This window comes from Notolabrus celidotus, chromosome 2 (genome assembly GCF_009762535.1).
Source record: "Notolabrus celidotus isolate fNotCel1 chromosome 2, fNotCel1.pri, whole genome shotgun sequence".
In the NCBI taxonomy this organism is placed as follows: Eukaryota; Metazoa; Chordata; class Actinopteri; order Labriformes; family Labridae; genus Notolabrus; species Notolabrus celidotus.
In genome coordinates, this window is record NC_048273.1 from 22,461,748 (window position 1) to 22,482,045 (window position 20,298).

General features: G+C 41.6%; 2 protein-coding genes across 4 annotated transcripts; both read left to right on the top strand.

Annotated features, from left to right (window-relative positions):
• The first annotated feature begins 814 nt into the window (after window positions 1–814).
• nwd1 (NACHT and WD repeat domain containing 1) lies at window positions 815–15,000 on the top strand. The gene is made up of 19 exons (XM_034708338.1): window positions 815–1,214; window positions 2,839–2,924; window positions 3,010–3,126; window positions 3,330–3,684; window positions 3,766–5,077; window positions 5,166–5,369; window positions 5,437–5,590; window positions 7,019–7,136; window positions 7,211–7,375; window positions 7,478–7,675; window positions 7,796–7,918; window positions 9,837–10,036; window positions 10,187–10,450; window positions 11,679–11,769; window positions 11,979–12,127; window positions 12,442–12,715; window positions 12,826–13,379; window positions 13,562–13,667; window positions 14,675–15,000. The coding sequence occupies exons 1-19, from the start codon at window positions 1,061–1,063 to the stop codon at window positions 14,983–14,985; spliced, it is 4,935 nt and encodes a 1,644-aa protein (XP_034564229.1). The 5' UTR covers window positions 815–1,060; the 3' UTR covers window positions 14,986–15,000.
• An 18-nt stretch (window positions 15,001–15,018) lies between these two features.
• pdzk1ip1 (PDZK1 interacting protein 1) lies at window positions 15,019–19,942 on the top strand. Of its 3 annotated transcripts, none has more exons than XM_034708368.1 (6): window positions 15,019–15,896; window positions 17,342–17,468; window positions 17,967–18,047; window positions 18,203–18,262; window positions 18,414–18,473; window positions 19,388–19,942. In XM_034708368.1, the coding sequence occupies exons 1-6, from the start codon at window positions 15,830–15,832 to the stop codon at window positions 19,458–19,460; spliced, it is 468 nt and encodes a 155-aa protein (XP_034564259.1). In that variant the 5' UTR covers window positions 15,019–15,829; the 3' UTR covers window positions 19,461–19,942. The 3 variants fall into 3 exon arrangements, with proteins under 3 accessions (XP_034564259.1, XP_034564250.1, XP_034564268.1); XM_034708359.1 differs by having other exon boundaries at window positions 15,020–15,896; window positions 17,964–18,047; XM_034708377.1 differs by lacking the exon at window positions 18,414–18,473 and having other exon boundaries at window positions 15,020–15,896; window positions 17,964–18,047.
• The last annotated feature ends 356 nt before the right edge of the window (window positions 19,943–20,298 follow it).

The following is a 20,298-nucleotide window of genomic DNA, read 5'->3' on the forward strand; positions in this document are numbered from 1 at the left end:
ACAGTACTACTACAAATATTATATTGTTATCAATAAAACAGCTTATCAAGGCTTTTTGTATGTAATACAGGTAAAAGTGGGGTTAGCTATCTTGACCATCGTTTGAATTCACACTAGTTTTTAAAATTAACCTCTTTAGCAAATTTGAAGCTAAAACAGTCTGCCGTGTTTGTTTGTTTGTTTGTTTTATACTTACATATTTTGTTAGTAAAAGAGTGTTTCAGACCAGCTAGCAATTCACCCTGGCAGATAAGACCATAGATGCCGGACTAGGGCCGTAAGTCATCATAGCAGCCATATTGGTAGTGGCATTCTGGAAAGATGCACATAAACATGTACATGGATATACAGTTTTTAAACAGTATATCTATAGCCAAGATCATTTGATAGCTAACATATCAGCTTAATGAGTCAAACCATTTAGTTCATGTAAGTTTACTGTTTATTTTAGCAGTTTCAGCTGGTCAGAAACAAGTTCAGTAAAGCAACTAAACACAGTTGAATTAAAAATAAAACAAAAACATGTATCATTTACAGTTATTTATTCATTTATCCAATTATCCCATTTTGAGGACATAAATTGAAACAGCTATTCAGCTAATTGTTACCAAGCTTACTGGATGTGATATAATTTTGTGAAATTATGATGACATGTAGGAGCATATAATATTCTGAACATAGGTAGCCTCCTGTGAGATAAAGATAAATATGATTGGCCACAAATATTCATGATCGTGGGTTTACAGGTTACATTTAGTAAGAACAGAGTGAAGACCTTAAAATTATTAGTAATTAGTAATTAAATATTCAAGGGAGGACAGAAAATGATAAAACAATGCATTTCACTTTCATGCAGATAATTTTACCTAACCTGATTATAAAAGGTACAACAGTGATCTGTAGTATCTCTGACAGGTGTAAAGCAGGTAGAACAGCAGATCATGAGGGAGAGGTGGTTGTCATGGAAGAAAATCTCTGAGGAAACAATCAGGCAGCAGTCAGAGAAACAGCCGAGGAGGGGTGAACAGACGAAAGGAACTGTCCGAAGAAGAGGAAGACGATGGCGGAGCATCCAGCAGCATCAGCAGCAACAGCAGGAGGACCAGTGGGAAGCATTGGCCTGCGGGACATCCTGAGAGGACGGCCAGACGGAGGTCAGAGGACCAGGAGCAGCTCCAACATGATCCGAGTGTTCATCAGCTCCACATTCACAGGTCAGAGATGATTAAAAGGTCTCCTCATGAGATCAGGGCAGGAAAAATATGGAAGTACGAAATGAGAAAATACTTGGACAATGCACAAAAAAATCAATTCCATCACATAAAAATTAAGAAAGTTTGTATTGCATTAGTGTTATTTATAAAAATGAAAGCTGCTGCAAGATTGTGTCTGCAGAACTGTGGGGTGCAGCTTCAGGACAGCATCTCTATGACCCTTGTGTTATTGCAACAGTCAGGGATTACGATTACTCTTCCTTCATCACCCATGTGTCACTGAAACTAGGTCAACGGCAAACCAATGCACCACATGATGCTGTCAAAATCAAGAAAGGTCTTAGAATTACAGTACTATAATTGTGGTCCTGAAACTGTAGCGGTCCTGAACCTGAAGCCTCTTGGTCTGCTGCTCAATTTGATTTAAGTAATAGTGTTGAAAGTACTCCACTTAAATTTAAAGCCCTGCATAAATTCAGTGTTATCAGCGTAATGCACTCACAGTAGGCTGTAAGGTGCTGAATGGTTCTATTGACATTGTCAGCATTTTTGAAGAACTAATCAGGAAAAGATATTTTCAGTAATTCGAGCAGAAAGTTGTTTATTTAAAATACACACACACACACACACACACACACACACACACACACACACACACACACACACACACACACACACATTAATTGCTTAACATCTCGTAGATCTCCTCTGATTTAAATGCATGGAATGCTTTAGGAATCAATCTATCAATCTTTATTTATATAGCCCCAAATCACAACAAACGTTATCTCGAGATGCTTTTACAAACATAGCATGTCTAGACTGTACTCTATGTTAAATGATTAACAAAGACCCAACATCAAGACAGGATAAGACTCAGTATTTTCTCATCCTAATCCACCGTGAGTAGAGCACTTTGCAGCATTTAGCTACATACAGCGTCAAGGAAAAACTTCCTTTCAACAGGCAGAAACCTTGAGCAGAACCAGACTCATGTTAGACAGCCATTTGCCTCGCATGAGTTGGGGTTGGAAAGAGGGATAGAGGAGAATAAGAGAGAGAAAGCTGCATGAAAACAGCTACATTTTATTCAATTTCTCAATTAAATAAAACTGTTGAGCTTCTGCCTGATGTAATTTTGTGACTCTTAAAAAGTGATGATTATTTTACCTGCCGCTCACTTTGTCACATTTCCAGATTTAGGAAGTTTTCTGTGTGTTTGTGTCAGTCAACACCAAATCACAAATTTGTGTCAGTAAAAAACTGACCCCCATCATGTGACTAAATAAAAAAGGTAGAAGTATTACGAGTATGTTTCTCTGCAGAATTATTTTTTTCTGTTTACTCGCTAAGTCTGGCCACAAAATTTTGCTCTGACTATCCTGTGTGTGTCACGACTTGAGGGAATGTACAGTGAATCTTTACAGTCGCTGCAAGCTTGTGAAGACAATATAGTTAAAAATATATAAATATAAATATTACCATGCGTAAAGTAGAGAGTATGACTCCAGCTGTAACCACCCCTTGAAGGAGGCTCATTTACTTCTCTTTTCTAAATTCTGCTGACAGTTAACTTGAAACAGGAATGTTGATGTCACCAACTGTGTCTGTGCTCTCCGGTCAGATATGAGCGCTGAGAGAAAAGCTCTCCGGGAGAAAGCTTTCCCAGAAGTCCTTGCTTTCTGTCGCAGGCTGGGGCTGGTGTTTGAGGTCAGTTTCTAATTTAAGATAAGTTCACACATGCTGTGTCGGTAAACTTCTGCCTACTGATGCGTTATTGTCTCTTCCTGTTCAGGTGGTGGATCTACGATGGGGGATTCGGAGCATCTCGTCTGGAGACCATGAGACCTGTGAGATCTTCCTGCAAGAGATCCAGATCTGTCAAAGGATTTCAGCTGGTCCAGCTTTCATCGTGAGCCTAAAATCATGATTTAGTTTTTTAAACACAGTGTTTTAATAAAAGGTTTTCTGTGAAGGGTTAGGCTGGTTTTGTCTTACTTGGATCTTTGTATCAGTATTAATATTACAGATATTTCAGATGTTTCTAACAGACATGTCTTTTGGTGTTGACATTAATGTGAAAGCAAAGGCTCGTTGTTCTTCCTGGCTCCACAGGCTCTGCTGGGAAACCGATACGGTCATAGAGCTCTGCCTAGACTCATCCCTGAGAAACTGTTTGAAGTTCTTTTGTCCTCACTTTCCAAAAACCCTGAAGGCACCAAGCAGCTGAGTCAGTGGTTCTTAAAAGACAATAATTCTGTCCCGCCCACCTACATCCTTCAGCCAATCCCAGCTCACTTCCCCCACTACAGTGACCTCCGATCTGAGAGTGGGCCTGAGCGCGACAAAGACGTCCTCTCCTGGCGTTTTACAGAGACTCAACTGTTGCGGCACCTACGCTCGGCTGCCACGGATGCCGAGGCAGCCGGTGACATCACAGCCGAACAGAAACAGCTCTTCTCAACATCAGGTCAGATTTGATCACACAGCTTGACTTTTGTTTCCTTGAAGTGTTAGTGAAATCTGAGTGTCTTCCTCTTCTGGTACACAGTCACAGAGCGGGAGTTCGAACAGGGTTTGTTGAAGGACGTCAGAGATCAGTCTGCTCTGCTCTTTGTTCGAGAAATTCCCCGCCAGAGGGTGAGAGATGGTCCCAAACGTCTTGCCAAATACATGGACCTGACTGCTGACGGCCTGCTGGACGCAGACGCTCAGGGACTCCTCACCAGTCTGAAGGCCCGCCTCTACGCCACATCACAGAAAATCCTCAACCTGCACTGTGTGGAGCTAAGCAAAGGAAGCATTGACCCGAAACGAAAAGAGCATGCTCAGTACCTGGACAGCATCTGCGAGCAGTTCGTCTCTCAGATGAAGGCAAGGATAGGAGCAGTGATGGAGTCATCAGTGGAGGAGAGGGGGAGGAAGGTTTGGGGTAACATCGAGGAGGAGAAAGAGGAGATATCAGACTGGGTGGTTGCAGAGGTTAAACAGCATGTCACCACAAGCACCGAGCTGTGCAGAGGTCTCCACGGCAGGGAGGGGCTTTTGGGAAAACTCTGCCTTGCCATGTGGGAGTCCACGAACGTTCCTCATGCCCCTCTGGTGGTGCACGGGGCTGCTGGGATGGGGAAGACGGCTCTGCTGTGCAAGCTGGCGGAGGAGATGCGTGGTGTCCTAGAAGGTGGAGCGTTGGTGGTGATCAGGTTGCTGGCAGCACGTCATCCTCAGAGACCAGAAATCAATCACGTCCTCCGCAGCGTGTGTTTTCAGATCTGTTTAGCTTGTGGTTTAGCTCTGCCCTCCCCGCTGTCAGCCAACACTCACCTGGAGCTGCTGCGGTTCTTCAAGAACATCCTAGCCGATGTCTCCCAGCAGGGAAACACCATGCTCATTATCCTGGATGCTCTTGATCAGCTCTCTGACCAACATCATGCTCACAAACTCTACTGGCTTCCCACTGACCTCCCACCGAACATCCACCTGGTGGTTTCGATGGATACAAACAGTGAGGTGTTTGCTAACATGCGGCTGAAGTTGGTGTCTTTGGAGAGTTTCTTTGAAGTGGAGCGTTTGTCTCGTGATGAGGGGAAACAGGTGATGGAGTCAGACCTGCTAGCGTCACAGAGGACCTTGACCCCAGAGCAGAGCGACACAGTGCTTCAAAGTTTCGACTCCTCTGGCTGTCCGCTCCACCTAAAACTGACTCTGTCTGCAGCGAAACGGTGGACCTCCTTCACCCCGCTCACACACATACACCTGGGAGCAAACACACAGGAAATGATGTCACAGCTCCTGCTGATGCTGGAGGGGAAACATGGGAAGGAGCTGGTGGGCGGGGCCTTGGGATATATTACTTTGGCAAGGTGAGGCGGGTATTTTAGTGTTATAACTGTGAAAACTTCAAAAAGGAAAACAGAACTTAAAACAAATGAATGTTTTCTGACTCCTTAGGGAAGGTCTGTTGGAGTCTGAGCTGCATGATGTCATGTCCTTGGATGATGATGTCATCACCGAGGTTTACCGATACTCCCTTCCTCCAACCCCCTCGTTGATCCGGCTGCCCCCCCTCCTGTGGGCTCGACTCAGGCGGGACCTCGAGGATCAGCTGGAGGAGCGCTGGACGGGACAAGTTGCTTATATTGCCTTCAACAGCAGGTAAAGCAATGCTAATGATTACAGTAAGGTCAAAGGTCCGATATCTGAGTGAAATGTGTGTGCGCAGGCGTCTGTGTGAGGTGGTTCAGGCTCGGTATCTGACTTCAGAGCGGAAGGGGCGATGCCTCAAGATCCTGGGGGAGTACTTTCTGGGTCGATGGTCGGGGAAACTGAAACCAGTGGCTCTGCCGGGTCTGTCACTTCTCCTCTCTGACAGAAAGGTACATCCTCTGACGATGATGGAAACATGAAGGTCCAAGAGTCCAGCCTGGTATTTAGACCCTTTAATAATGATATGCAACACTTTCTTGAATGAGATTTATCGCAACACGTCACTGATCCATGTTTTAAACAGCGGATATTCATGATCTCCAGGTGATGAACTCTGTTAAATGGAATGACCCATTGCTCTTTCATTTAGCACACCACAGATCAAAGTCACCCTTAAAACACAAGAAACCTCAAAACCCAACAAGCAGGTTGCCAGAAGTATCCACATCCTGCCCCCAAGAAGATAAACTCTTGATTTTCAAACTCACTGTTCTTCCTTTTTTGTATCACAACTTTGACAAAAATGACAACAAAAAAATATTATAATATTATTACCAAATACTCAAATACTATTACACTAATTAAAACGGTGCAATGACATCCCTGCTCTCCAGAGGATGAACCCAGGTAGTTTATGTGAAATATTAATTGGTCCTTGAACTCAACCAATGTCATAGAATTTATACTTTATACACAAAAAGTGTGAATAGCTAGGTCAGAAGATGATCTGATCCCATTGCAGCTCTCCAGAGGATTAACCCTTTTGATTTTAGGTTTCTGGACTTTCAAATTTTATAAAACTTTCCAGGCAACCGAATTTGGAATATATAGTGTGGCATTTGTGGCTTTTAAAAATGAAACGCACCACTTTCTTTCAGGTTAGTTTCCCATGTCTTCTGTTAATGTTGATATTCCTGCTCTCCAGGGGGTGAACACTGATGATGAAGGTGACCCAGTGTTCTGAAATTTAGGTCCACATAAGGGACAAACATTACACTTAAAACATGAGAAACCCAAGATACCCCAATTTCATTCCTGCTATCTTGAGGATGAACTTTGTTTACAACCTAAACCCAGTGTTTTTTCTTTGAGCATCGCCACTGGGTCAAAAAAATCAATGTTGCACACAGAAAATCGAAGTCCAACAAGCTTGTTGCCATATAATACCTTATTCTGATTCCTGCTATAAAACAAAATAAACCTGGATGCTCCCCAGAGGATAAACCCTTGGAGTTTAGGTGCTGCAAATTGAAACAACTCCCAAGAGAAAAACAGAATCTTCTGTACAATGTCCAATGTTCTCATCTAGTGTCTGTTTGGCAGGTTTGTTTTATTATCCTTCCTCAAAGTAATTATGTCAGAAGTCAACACTTTTCTAACTTTAGAAATGTCATGTTAAATTTAAAACATTTACAGTACCCAAAGTATAACTCTTGTCTTATTCCCTAATAATGAGTTATTTAAATTTAAATGTAAATATATTTTAAGATTTGTACTTTTATATGTTTACTTGAGTCAGTGATCATCACTGTAGCCTGTGATTGGCAGTGATTTCCTCTCTTTCCAAACTGCTTTTGTTCGGGTGTCTGGTGACACAGGTCCCGCCCCAGCCTCTGTGGTTTGCTCCGGGATTGGTTAACGTCAGGAAGCTCCAGGAGCTGCCGTATCACCTGCTGCATGCTGGGCTGTGGGATGAACTACGACAAGAAGTCATCGGTAAGATAATCAATGAGCCGGTTTGGACCACTTCTATTGATTTATTTGTGATTGTTGTGTATTTTTTTTTCCAGGCAGCGCAGAGTGGCTTTACTGTAAGAGCAGAGTCTGCGGGGTGTCCATTGTGATCCAGGACCTGGACCAGTGCTCTAAGTACATGGACTGCATTGAGACCAGACTGATCCGAGACACTCTAGATCTCATCAAACCAAGTCTAGACTTCCAGGAGGGTCACATGGGTCAGTTGTTTTTTTAAGCCTCTGGCACCTCAGTTATAACAGAAAGTATCCTAAGAGTCTGAATAAACATAATCTGCTGAGTCTTTCTCCGTCTGGATGTAGATATGTCTCTGTTCTACACTGAGCTGTTAGCCAGACTCTGCTCCTTGGCCAAGCCTTTCCCCTCTATGATTGGCCGACTGTGCAGCCAATGTGAGGAGTGGTTACTGACGTGTCCAGAGCCAATTCTCATCCCTAAATGCAGCTTCCTGCAGCAGCCAGGAGGGGCGCTACAGCACACACTGACTGGTCTGCAGGGAGGTCAGGATGTTTGTCAGATTAACAGACAGATTTGTTTTTTCTCTGATCTGCAGCTCTAAGTGAGAGTTGTGTGAATTGTTTAGGGTGCAGCAGATTTCTTACCTGTAACTGTTTCTCCAGGTGTTCTCTGTCTGGACATTAGCGTGGAGGCGGAGCTTCTGGTCGCAGGTTCAGATGACGGTGTGGTGGCAGTATGGAGCCTGATTGACCAGCAGCTCATTCACTCACTGATGGGACACACAGGTCAGTCTGGGAGCATCATACAGAACTAGAAAGGTTGCATTTCCTGAAAGCAAATGCGTTGAAATGCTGAAGCTGAAGGCTGAAAGCTGTGAAACACAGCTGAACATGTGGAAGAGTAGTAGAAGTAGTTGAATTAGTGGAAGTAGAAGAAGTGGAAGGAGAGGAAGTTGAAGAAGTGGAAAAAGGAGAAGAAGTTGAAGGAGTGGAAAAAGTAGAAGTGGAAAAAGGTGAAGGAGTGGAAAAGGGAGAAAAAGTGAAAAAGGAGAAGAAGTGAATAAAGTGGAAAAATTAAAAAGAAGTTGAAGTGTTAGAAGTAGTAGCACCTATAAACTGCTTGACAAACTATGGAAATATCTTACTTGTGTGTGTGCGTGTGTGTGTGTGTGTGTGCGTGTGTGTGTGCGTTTGTGTTTGTCACTCACTGATGAGGTCATCTGAATCACCTGTGTGTGTGTGTGTGTGTGTGTGCGTGTGTTTGTGTGTGTGTGTGAGCATGCGTTTTTGTGTTTGCCACTCACTGATGCAGTCATTTGAGTCTGTGTATGTGTGTATGTGTTTGTGTGTATGTGTGTGTGTGTGTATGTGTGTGTGTGTGTGTGTGTTTGTGTTTTGAGGTCATCTGAATCACCTGTGTGTGCGTCTGTGTGTGTGTGTGTGTTTGTGTGTGCATGCGTGCTTGTGTTTGTCACTCACTGAGGAGGTCATCTGAATCACCTGTGTGTGTTTGTGTATGTGTGTGTGTGTGTGTTTGTGTTTGTCACTCACTGAGGAGGTCATCTGAATCACATGTGTGTGCGTGTGTCTTTGTGTCAGTCAGAACTGATGAGGTCATCTGAATCACCTGTGTCTCCAACTGTCATTAACTGTTTCCAACTGTCATTAATTGTTTCCATGGTGATGGGACCAGCTGTGTAACTGCTGTGGGACAGTTGATTAAGAATGGGATTCATGGAGTAAATTAGGGTCTACATATGCCAACACTGTGCGATAACCGTAATAGCTATCAGAAAAAGGATCAAACCGTGAGCATCACAAGACTCTAATGAACACAGTGATGTGCTTTTCATGTCTGTACTGTCAGAAATGTAGTCAGAGCAGCGAGTTAAGAAAAGTGAAACTTGTGCTGCCCTCCAGAAATATTTAACATTACGGCAGATGGCCGAGCAGAGAGACTTTCTCTGACAGTTGGTGACCTGCTGGCTCAACGGTACAATCTTTTGCTTTGGTTACCTCTTTAACAGAAGCAGGAGAAGACAGGGAACGTTTTGATGTCTTATTTGTGTATGTGGAGTTAATTGTTTGGATTTTATGGCAGTTTGTTTGGAGAATTTCAAAGATCTCATCAGCAGGCTTCACCCTCTGTCTTATGACATCACGTGCTCTGCTGCCATGACAGTCCGCCATACACACCAATGTTAAAGTTTGAAAAGCTGCAAAAACTTTATGTCATTTAAGCTGTAAAATATTAAAAACTGTAAAAGATACAGAAAAATGTTGAATACAACATTAATAGCTGAAAGATATGTGAACATTTTAATGCAAAAATGAAGGCTGTAAGTTGAAGTATGCTGAAGCTGTAGAATCTCAAAGTTGAATGAGTGAAAGGCAAATTTGCTGAATTCTCCCATCTGTTTCAATGTTAAAAAAAGTTAAATAAAGTTGAATAATTCAAAAAGTATAAGGGTTGAATATGTGAAAAGTAATAGCCTAAAAATGGTGAAGAAGCTGAATAGTTGAAAAGTTGAATGGTGAAAATCGGACAAAATTTGAAGGCTGTGAAAGCGGTCACGGAAGTGGAAAAATAATAATAAGAATAAATTTTAGGAATAACAATATGTTGAAATGCTGACTCAGCATTTCAACATAATTACTTATGATTTATAATATTGATCATTTCTGTGTCATGTGGTTTACTCAGGCGCAATTCTGGCTATCAAAGTGCTCATGAGCTCCGCCCACTGTCTCTCATTGGCTGCTGATGGCTCTCTGAGGAGGTGGAGCCTAACAAATGGAAAACAGCTGCTCTGCATCCAGGAGGCAGTACCTGTTGACTCCACCCCTTCATCAGCACACCTCCATCTGTCCAAACAGCTGCTGTTTGTTTACACCAGCACTCAGGTACTTCCTGCTGCTCCGTATGCTGATAATACTTAAATGATGTATGCATGATGTATCTTCACTCCCGATCTTCAGAGTGGAGCCTGTAATTTGAATTAAATGTAATTCTGCTGTTTCTGACTCGTAGTTTTGTTTGTGTTCATGTTTCAGGTGAAGGTGTGGAGGCTGGACGGCTCTGATCTCCTCAGCAGCAGTTGTAATGATGAAGGCTCGCTGGTTCTTGGAGTCTTGGAGGACTCTGTGGTCTCTCTGTGTGATTCTGGTTGGGTCAGAATATTTCAACCTGTGAACCAGACTCAGCCTGTGGAGACTCGGTTGGCGAACTCACAGAGATGTTTGACTCCTGTAAAATCTGTGACATTACCAAAACGAGAGAAAGTGTTCCTGGTTTCTAAAGAAGGATTCCTCTATCAGGTAGATTAATTATTAATGTGTAATGAGCATGCCATGGACAAAGCATTTTTCTTTTTATAGACTCGAGGTAATAAAACTGCATCTGTAGCGCAGTTTTAAAAAAAAAATCAAAAATAACAACTTCTGTGTTTGTTTCGTTCTGATGTCTTACTCCATCAATATCCTATAACTCAGTGTCAACAGCTCCAAACTTTTGTCTCTATCTACGCCAACGAGAGGCTTTCAGTTATGTTTGAAGGTTTTCTGTTTTGAGCAAAAATAAGTCTTGGAAAGAAAATCGTAACAAGTAAATGATTAACGTTATTGTTAGATTTTCTAAAGCAACTAATATAAGTTGTTTAAACCAACATTTAAATTCTGACTAACCAACGAGTCTAAAGGTTAGAAAACACTCTGAAAACTGAATTGAGCACAATTTATTAAACATCACTAAACACGGATCACAGAGTCTGCAGGTAAAATATGTCAAACTGGTTTGCAGAGTGTGGCTAACACTAGCAGAGCTAGCACCACCAGCCTCAGTCCTCCTTGCAGGTTAATGTCCACATGCCTGTGCTGGTTATTATGTCACTTTAACTAGACAGCCTTCATACTGGCAAACCACAACACGCTACAGATGACACCTGTCATCTGTGCTTGTTTACATCCAGGTAGTAGAGCTTTATAGTACTATGGCAGCAGACATTAACCAGAGCCCCAGCTAGTGGAGGGAGGCTTAACTACAGCTGAGACACAACATATGGCCACTTAGATTAGATTTGCTTCAACTATGACTTGCAATAACAATAATACTGATAATCTGTTTCCCTCGACTAAACGCACACACGTCTTTACTTTTGACATAAAAATGACAAAAGTTAAAATCCCAAGATATAAGAAATCCTTCTTATTAATAGCCTAGATGTTTAGTTAATGTGTATATAAGCATACTTTGTTAAGTTTAATACCAGTTTTTATTACAATTATAGGGTTTAAAATGAAAATTGAAATATGAATCTTGTTACTTAGAGTGTTGATATTCTGAATTTGTTTTGTATTATTTAATCTGATTATTTCCTGGTATTTTGGTAATATTGTCCCTCTTACATGATTGAACTATTAAATTAGATAATGTAAGTCAGTATGAGCCAGCAGGGGGCAGCACAGGTCCTTCATGAGCTGTCTTTATTTAGCAACAAAAACAATCAGGTGTTTATTTTCTCTCTGATGTTTTCCTTCCTCTCTGCAGATTTCTCGTTCAGGGAAACACACAGTGGCTGAGTTTCCTCTGGTTCCTTCTTTGCTTTCAGTCACTGAAGAAGAAAAGATTCTGATAGCAGGTACAAGACCTCAAAGTTCCTAATTCAAGACCTGTGCAGAGGAGTTCCTGCTTTTCAATTAGTCATCTTTTCTAATACTAATATATCAACGCTTTTTGTGTTTTTGCTTGTTTAGAAACTTTTAAACTGCAGCCAGTGATTGGTCTTAATAAACTTGTATTATTGAGACATTATGCAGTAAAACCTGTATACATCATGCTCCTCTGCAGGTAGTGATCGGACTCTGAGCCTGTTTAACATCAGCATAGACTCTGTGGACAGATTCCTTCAACTCAATCACGACGACTGTGTTTTATCTGCCTGTGTCTCATCGGACTGCAGACTGCTCGCCTCTGGAGCTGCTGACCAACTCATACGAGTATGATTCAGTGTGTCTTTGCCAACACTTAACATCTTTAAATCCTGATACAGAAAACATGCTCTCTCACTCAGCCTTCTTGCAGAGCCTCTTTGTTGCCCCTCAGTCAGATTTCTGCTGCTAGGAGGTTTTTAAAGTGAAGCAGTTGGAGACAAACATCATTCAGAAATTAAAACCTCTAAAGATAAACTTCAAAAAGCTTTATAAAGTAGATTGGTGTATTTGTGGGCTTTATTTTGGGCTTTTTAAATCATACTGCTCTGCCTCTGTGACTGTTTCTGCATTTCTGTTGTGTTTTATAAACTCTTTGTCAGATCTGGTCGGTGACCACAGGTGCGCTGTTGGACTGTCTTCATGGCTCAGATGCTCCGGTCACTTCTGTGTGTCTGCATAAAGGTTTTGTGGTTTCAGCATCAACGTCTGCCACCTGCATCAATCTGTGGAGTCTAAAATACGAAGAACGCCACAAACCCACTGCACACATCCCTGCAGGTTGCGCCCACATCGCCCTCTCCAAAGATGCAGATCAAATTTTCTACGTTAGACAGCAGAGCCAGACGGAGGTTATCGTCTGGAACAACCTCACAGGTGAGAGCTGCTGCAAAGACAACATGTTTAAACATAAATAACTATAAAACAGAGTCAGTGTTTTGACTCATGCCCTGCTTAGCTCTGACTCCTCCTGCGTCTCTCTACAGGTTCTTTGTCAGATCGCCATGCAGTCTCTGCTCAGGTGTGCTGTCTAGAAGTGGCTCAGCACAAACGGCTGCTGTTCTGCGGTCTGATCACCGGCACCGTCTTCATCTACCCCATTGACCTCCCTCAGGAGACGCTCTGCATCCCCCCTCCAGTGAGCCTCAGCAGGGTGCTCTGCCTCGCGGTTAGCACCAAGGAGAAGCACATTGCGGTGGCGTATGAAGACTCTGTGTGTCTGTTCGAGATCACCACCAGAGACAGCTTCCCCACAGTGGAGGGACCTCTGCAGGGGTTCCCTCTGTCCCTACTCCACGCCCCCCTGTCCTCCATGGCCCTGCTTTCTGACCTCCAGCTGCTCTATGGGACGAGCTGCGGACAGGTGAAGCTGCATGACTTCAGCAGCGGTCGCAGCTCTGATCTGGAGGCTCATCGTAGCAGAGTGACGTGTGTGACTGCCAGTAACTGGGGGACACACGCGCTGGTGGGCTCTGAGGATGCAGTCCAGAGGCTGTGGGCCCTGAACCCACTGGTCCTGGACCACACCATCGAGTACAAGGTCAGAGCTACATCTGTGTTCATCTACAACACATCAGGAGAGCAGGTTGGGGGTTTCTTTCTAATTTAAAACAAAATTGGGGGTTAAATGAAGAGGTAAAATCAATATGAACCACATATTAAAGTACCAGTTTCTTCACTCTGAGTTTATTCTGCTGTTTGCTGTTGTTTGTTGATGTTCAGGGTTTTTTCTTCGAGGGCGTCCTCTCTGCTGCTTTCTCTGAAAGCGATAAATTCGTCTTCACAGGATCCCAGGACAGAACTGTGAAAGTCTGGGACGTCCCCACAGGTAAAGACCGGTCCGTCTGAAAAAAAGAAAAAAAATCTACATGTTACCTGCTGAACCTCTGAAAAATAAAAGGTCCCACTGTTATTATAGACACTGAACTAACCATAGACACTCCCCTGTCCCACTGTTATCCCTAAACTTACCACAAGAACTTGTCCTACTGTTATCATTGAAAATAAACTAACCACGGATGCTTGACTGTCCAACTCTTATAACAGACATTGAACTGACCACAGACAGTCAAATGCCCCACTGGTATAACAGGGCCCTTAACTAACCACAGACAGATGAGCCGTCACCTTTTATCATGGTCACAGACTAACCACAGACAGATGAGCCGTCACCTTTTATCATGGTCACAGACTAACCACAGACACAAGAATGTCGGACTGTTGTCCAAGACTCTGAACTCACCACCAAAGCTGGACTTTCCCACATTTAAAACGGAAACTGAACTAACCACAAAAGCTTGACAGTAATCACAAACATCAAATGTCCCACTTTAATAAAATACTATGGACTTGATTTTCCCATTGATATTGCAGACACTAATCTAAAGGTTCAAGTGTCCCACAGACACTTTGTTCCACTGGTACCACAGTCATTGAACTAACCACTGATGCTAGACTGTCTCAGCATTATTACAGAGAATAGAGTAACCACTGACACTTATATTACTAACATTTATTGTTGACTTTGAACTAATCACAAATACTAACATGCCCCTCTATTTTTAAAGACACTGAACTGACCGCTAAACTGTCCTAAGTTTTAGTGACTCTGAACTTAACACAGACACTGGACTTCTCTTCTGTGAATGTCCCACAGTTATTATCACAGACCTTAAACTAACCACAGAGACTCAGTGTCCCACAGTATTTACAGGCAGTGAAGTAACCACGTGATGCCCAAGAGGATCTGTGGGTTTATGGGTAATGGTGTTTGTAGATGTATGATTGTGTCACTCAGCTGCTTGTGTCTCGTCTCCTCCCGTCTCTACTTGTCAGGTAACCTTCTGTACGTTCAGTACGTCTACTCGCCGGTCGTCAGGATGGCGACATATAGGAATGGCTTTGTGGCGTTGTCTCAGCAGGGCTCTGTCATCAGGGAGGTGTTTCGCTGTCCAGATCACATCAGTCCGGACTGGAACCCTCTGAGGAATGTGAAGGCTCAGTACCAGGTCACCTCCAGGGAGAAGAACCAGGATGGTCAGCAGAACTCTGCGTCGGACCTGCAGGACTTTAACCCCGCTCAGTTCAACCTGAACCTCATGAGCATGCTCAAAGCCAAACCCTCCACCTCCTGTCTCATACTGTAGGACAGTGAGGTTCAACCTGAGGCTCGAGGACCTCCAGGGGCCCTGAGGTTCAAGATGGACAGAAACAATGTTAACTATTTTATATCCCTTGGACCAGGTTTTTGTACCTTTTGTTTTTTAACAGCATCAGAAAACATCCTGCATCTTATTTATATAAGGCACACGTTTGAAAAATGATCAAAAGATTTCTATAGACTTTCTTTTTTTCCTGCAGCGCTCCTCTGTAGGTCACAGGAAGAAAAATGTAATAATTTAAAGGTGCAACATCACATTTACTGAACTTAGCTTTATATTGTCACCCATGTCCCATTTGTTACCAAGGAGGAGGCTGAGTTTGGGACCTATAATGCAGCCAACCACAAGGGGGCAATCTAGATGTTTTGGCTCCACTTTTGTGGCACTTTCATGTCAATTATCTTTGTATACAGTCAAATGAACCGACCCAAGGTGAAACTATGCCTGTGAGAATGTGTAAAAGTTGGAGATTAACTGAAACCTTTACCTGGCTCTACCTCTGGTCAAAGTCGTCCTGCCTTTTATAAAACAAACATATCGAACCCTCAAGTTTCTCTAGTTTCAAAGTAAACAGTTTTTTCCGTCCTGCAGACGACAGAATCATAAAGCGCCATAAACGGAGAGTAGATAGAGCTTTTCCTGTGAATCAGAGTGTGTGCTAAGACTTTGAGTTAAATATTAACAGACGTGCTGACCTCCTGCTTCACCTGACTACACCTGAACTTCACATCTACTCTCTGTTGTCAGTGTTGAAACTTTGACTCAACGAGTGAAGATCCACGTTTTCTCCTGTGGCGTTTTTTATCACTGTTTTTATTCAGCAGCAGTGATGGAGAGACTCTCCGCGCTGATTTCCTGTTTGTTACTGACAGTCGGAGCGTCATCGGCTCAGACAGGTACGAGCTATTACTCCTGTACCAGCAGTAGATCACACAGTTATACTGTTGGTTACACAACTAAGTTATCCAGTCGAATCACCTGTGTTTTCATTGTTACTGTATTAACATAGCGCTGTTCTCAAAGATATTAAGTGCTTCACAGTGGCGGCAGAATTAAACAGGCATGTAATTTCTTTATCTTTGCTTTCAGAAGTGAAAACAAAGATAAAGTTTGCTCTCTTTGCATGTCACAGTTTTAACTTGCATTTCGGGTTGCAGTGATGAGCTGCGTTCACACACACAATGGTTTTTAGAAGTGATTTTAAGCTCATGCAGTGATTTCCACTACAGAGTCATGTCTGTTTTTAATGCAGTGCTGCCTGCGGGCCTGAAGATCACATCCATCCAGTATTGGTTTTGGTCCTTGTCCCTTTTGTACAGAGATGTCTCCAGATTATCTGAATCTTTTAATGATATTATGTAGTGTAGATGATGAAATCCACTAATTCTTTGTCATTTTACTCTGAGGAACATTATTCTGAAACTGCTGAAGTATTAGTTCACGTAGTCTCTCACCGAGGGGTGAACCTTGTACTGTAGTCACTATGAAATAATGTCCCTTTACTTGATCCCTTAATACTGTTATTAAACCAAATACAAAGCTAAGTGATTTTTCACTGTATTCATACCATGAATAGTTGTTATCAATGATTAAATGTGGGACGAGGAAGTATGCTTCAGTTCCTGCCAATGTCATGATAAGGCTTTATCAGCTTCATTCAGCGCTCAGTGAAAGAGGAGAGAATATAAACATGCCGAGTACTCTGCTTTAAATGTAAGGCTCCTGAACCTTACTTAAAATGTCCCTTTTGCTGCTTTACATTTTTATTTCACTGTTTCTTATTGTCTTTCATCAGGTAGCTGTAAACAGAATAAAACGGTCCCTTGTATTTACACTTAAATTTCCTGTGATGACCTTTTAAAAACACACCAAACACATAAGAAAAAGAAGGGATTCAAGATTTTACAGTACATTTAGAGATGAAACAGTTTAATTCAGGTGGCTTCATTTTATAATGGAGAGTTTCTTACAGTCAAGGTGATATTGATATCTTTATTTATTTTATCTATCATAATGTCATAGTATATTATGATATATTAATATATTGATATATTATAATTATATAATTATTAAATATGACTATATTTATATAATTTATGATACATTTTAATCTAATTGTTTTTATTTAGTTAATGTATTTCCTGTAAAGGTAATGATCTTGACTGTAAAAGTTGTCGGCTTGTGTCTGCTAAAAGTTTGGCCCTCTTCAGCGAATGAAAATGTTGCATGTGTTATATTGAGAAAACAGACTTTTATTTTAGTGACTCCAAAAATGTAAATGAATGAAACAGACCAGAGGTCACTCTGAGACTCGCTGACCTTTGACCTCTCTTTGTCACAGATTTTGTGAAGCCCGTCGAGCGTCTCCTGCCTCAGTGGCTCACCGGACTCATCGCTGTAGTCGGATTCCTGTTCCTTACCTTCGTCCTCTTCCTGGTGAACAGGGCGTGGTGCGACAAGTCTGACAGGTCAGCGGGGGGGCAGAGTTTAACGGGCATTTATTTTTTACTCACAGAGATGTATTTATATTCATTATTATTTATTTAATTCATAAACTGAGACTGTTACCTCAGGGTTTAAACACAAGACTCAACCAATCACGTCTCCTCCTGATGGAATATGTTTGATTTTAGTCTTCAGTTTAAATGTTAGCTGATAAATTAGTTGAAAAGTTAATTCAGTAATGACTATCTCAATCAGTGAGTGAGTTTATTTAAGTGACTGCCTTTTTGTAAACTGGCATTTATAAATCTCTTAATCAAACACAGTTGACATGAAGGTGAAATTTAAGGAACCTTTGCTGGTCTTTGATTACGTGTTTCATTTTCCGCTGGATTTGCCTCTGCTCCGTTACATTCATCTGACAGCAGTGGAGATACTCATGAAGGGAAAAGTTCTATGAACATAGAGTATTAAATCTCATTCCTTTAGTCCTGTTTGATTATTTATTATTATTGTTTCAGAAGGAGCACTTCAGCTGAGGCAGTGATAGAAAATGACATTATGACTGAAGAAAACACGTATGAGACGAGTATGGACCTGGTCAGGTACAAACATGACAAATAATTACCTCCTGTTATTTCTGACTTTACTTCAATCTGTCATCTCGATTGATTCTCCTGAGTTATTATTTTAAATGTTTACATGAAAATCCTGCATCATGCACCACATAGTTGCTGATGTAATCTTCATGTTTTTGCAGGAGGAAGTCAGGGGAGTCAGAGACAGGAAACACGTACCAGACCACTCTGGACCTGGTCAGGTACAAACATGATAAATAATTACCTCCTGTTATTTCTGACTTTACTTCAATCTGTCATCTTGATTCTCCTGAGTTATTATTTTAAATGTTTACATGAAAATCCTGCATCATGCACCACATAGTTCCTGATGTAATCTTCATGTTTTTGCAGGAGGAAGTCAGGGGAGTCAGAGACAGGAAACACGTACCAGACCACTCTGGACCTGGTCAGGTACGAAGAACTCATCTTTATTAGAAGCTTTAAATGTTGTTGATATTTTGAATCAGGGGGCTCAGAGATACTAAGAGTCACTGTTTCAGTTAGACATATTCTGTTCTGAAAGTAAGAGATTGACCTCTGAGATGAAGTAAAGACCTATTAAACTGATTGAAACAGAAAATACTTTATTGATATGCAGTCCCTCTCTACTTTCAAAAGACAGCTAAAGACCCAGCTCTTTAAGAAGCACTATGCACTTAGCTAGACTGTTCTCCACTGTTGTCCCCAGTGGCAGATCGTGTCTTCCAGCTACAGTTGACTCGCACTGTCCGTCTCTACTCTGGGAATCTGTGTTCAGCTCTTGAGTGACCCAGCACTTGGTACTTTGGTCATTATTGTGGTGATGTCAATTGTTGATGATGATAATGGAAGGTCTTAAATTGTTTGGTTGCTTCATTGTAGATGTTCCTTATTTTGAAAAAAAAAAAAATCCTTTCTTACTTTTGTGCATTGCCTTTACACTGCTTGGCAGTACCTGCACCCAAATTGACTTGAAGCACTTTGTTACTCGTACTGATCTTGTTTCCTCTTGTCTAGATCTTTGCTTGTGTTGTTCTTGTTCTCGTATGTACGTCGCTTTGGATAAAAGCGTCTGCTAAATGACATTGTAACATTGTAACATATAGAACTAGATAAAACTGTACCTGTATAAATATACTGAGTAATAATCCACCAGTGTGCCTCAGTCAACAGTAAATCCTCTGTCCTCTCGTATTAGAGGACAACATATCTGCTCTGAGTCATTTCAGTCTTTGTGAAAAATCAACGGTTTGGTTTTTAGACAACAAACTAGAAGAAAATCAAACCCTTAAAGTTTGGAGTTTCTGCCCTTTCTTTCTGTACATTTTGTGTTTTTGTCTCATCAGGAACAAAGATGAAGTGAACACGTTTTATAACCAGGGGTTTGACAGCTATGAAGAAAAGGTGACCTCCATGTGACCGTCCTGCAGCAATCCTATCGGCTGACATCCTCTCCAGCTCCAGACAGAGACATGAAACACCCTCACTGAAGAGCGTCATCTTTGTTCTACCTTTAATCTTAGGTTGATAAAGCTGACTGTCAGAAACCTTTCACTTTATATTTACTCAAAAATATCTTCTTTAAATGTTTGTTTCTGTTATTTATCTTCAAACGCTACAAAATCACACACATATATATATATATATATAACATCTGTAAAAAGTTTGTGATCATTAATAATCTTTAATTTGTAAAGTAGATGGATATCAGTGTGTTTGTCTGACATGTCTCCCCCTGTCAGAGATTCAGATCAGTGACCATCACGAGCTCAGGTGTCTGTCAGGTGATCTGTGGGCTGATTAATAATTTATCTTTTCCAACAATCTGCTGAGTCAACTCTCATTACCGATCGTTAAAAACAGACTTGTAAATTAATAATTAAACAAAACAAACTATGAGACTTTTTAGTTGTTGTTTGTTTTACAGAAAATACAGCGTACAATTCAGGGTTCGTCAGAAAAGTGGGACTTTTTAATGTCTGTGGTATTCTAGCAAGGTTGTCCATGTTCTCTGGTTTCTGATAACAGTGGGGAATTCAGGTGTCTGTGGTTGGTTCAGTGTCTATAATAACTGTGGGACATTTCAATGTTTGAGTTTGGGGCAGAATAATTGAGAGGCATTTAATTTACAGTGGCTAGTTCAGTGTCTGTATTAATAACTTGACATTTACGTTTCAGTGGTAAGTTCAGTGTCAGTCATGAAAGTAGGACATAATTGAGTTGCAGGCTAGGAAATCAAAAAGTCTGTGGTTAGTTC

What these genes read in the sequence shown, in the direction of transcription:
- pdzk1ip1 (XM_034708359.1), top strand. Translation starts at nt 15,830, where the DNA reads ATGGAGAGACTCTCCGCGCTGATTTCCTGTTTGTTACTGACAGTCGGA. An exon ending in AGCGTCATCGGCTCAGACAG is followed by an intron (nt 15,897 to 17,341) that starts GTACGAGCTATT and finishes TCTTTGTCACAG; the next exon opens with ATTTTGTGAAGCCCGTCGAG. An exon ending in ACCACTCTGGACCTGGTCAG is followed by an intron (nt 18,263 to 18,413) that starts GTACAAACATGA and finishes ATGTTTTTGCAG; the next exon opens with GAGGAAGTCAGGGGAGTCAG.
- nwd1 (XM_034708338.1), top strand. Translation starts at nt 1,061, where the DNA reads ATGGCGGAGCATCCAGCAGCATCAGCAGCAACAGCAGGAGGACCAGTG. An exon ending in TTCTCCTCTCTGACAGAAAG is followed by an intron (nt 5,591 to 7,018) that starts GTACATCCTCTG and finishes CTGGTGACACAG; the next exon opens with GTCCCGCCCCAGCCTCTGTG. An exon ending in AGTCTGGGACGTCCCCACAG is followed by an intron (nt 13,668 to 14,674) that starts GTAAAGACCGGT and finishes TCTACTTGTCAG; the next exon opens with GTAACCTTCTGTACGTTCAG.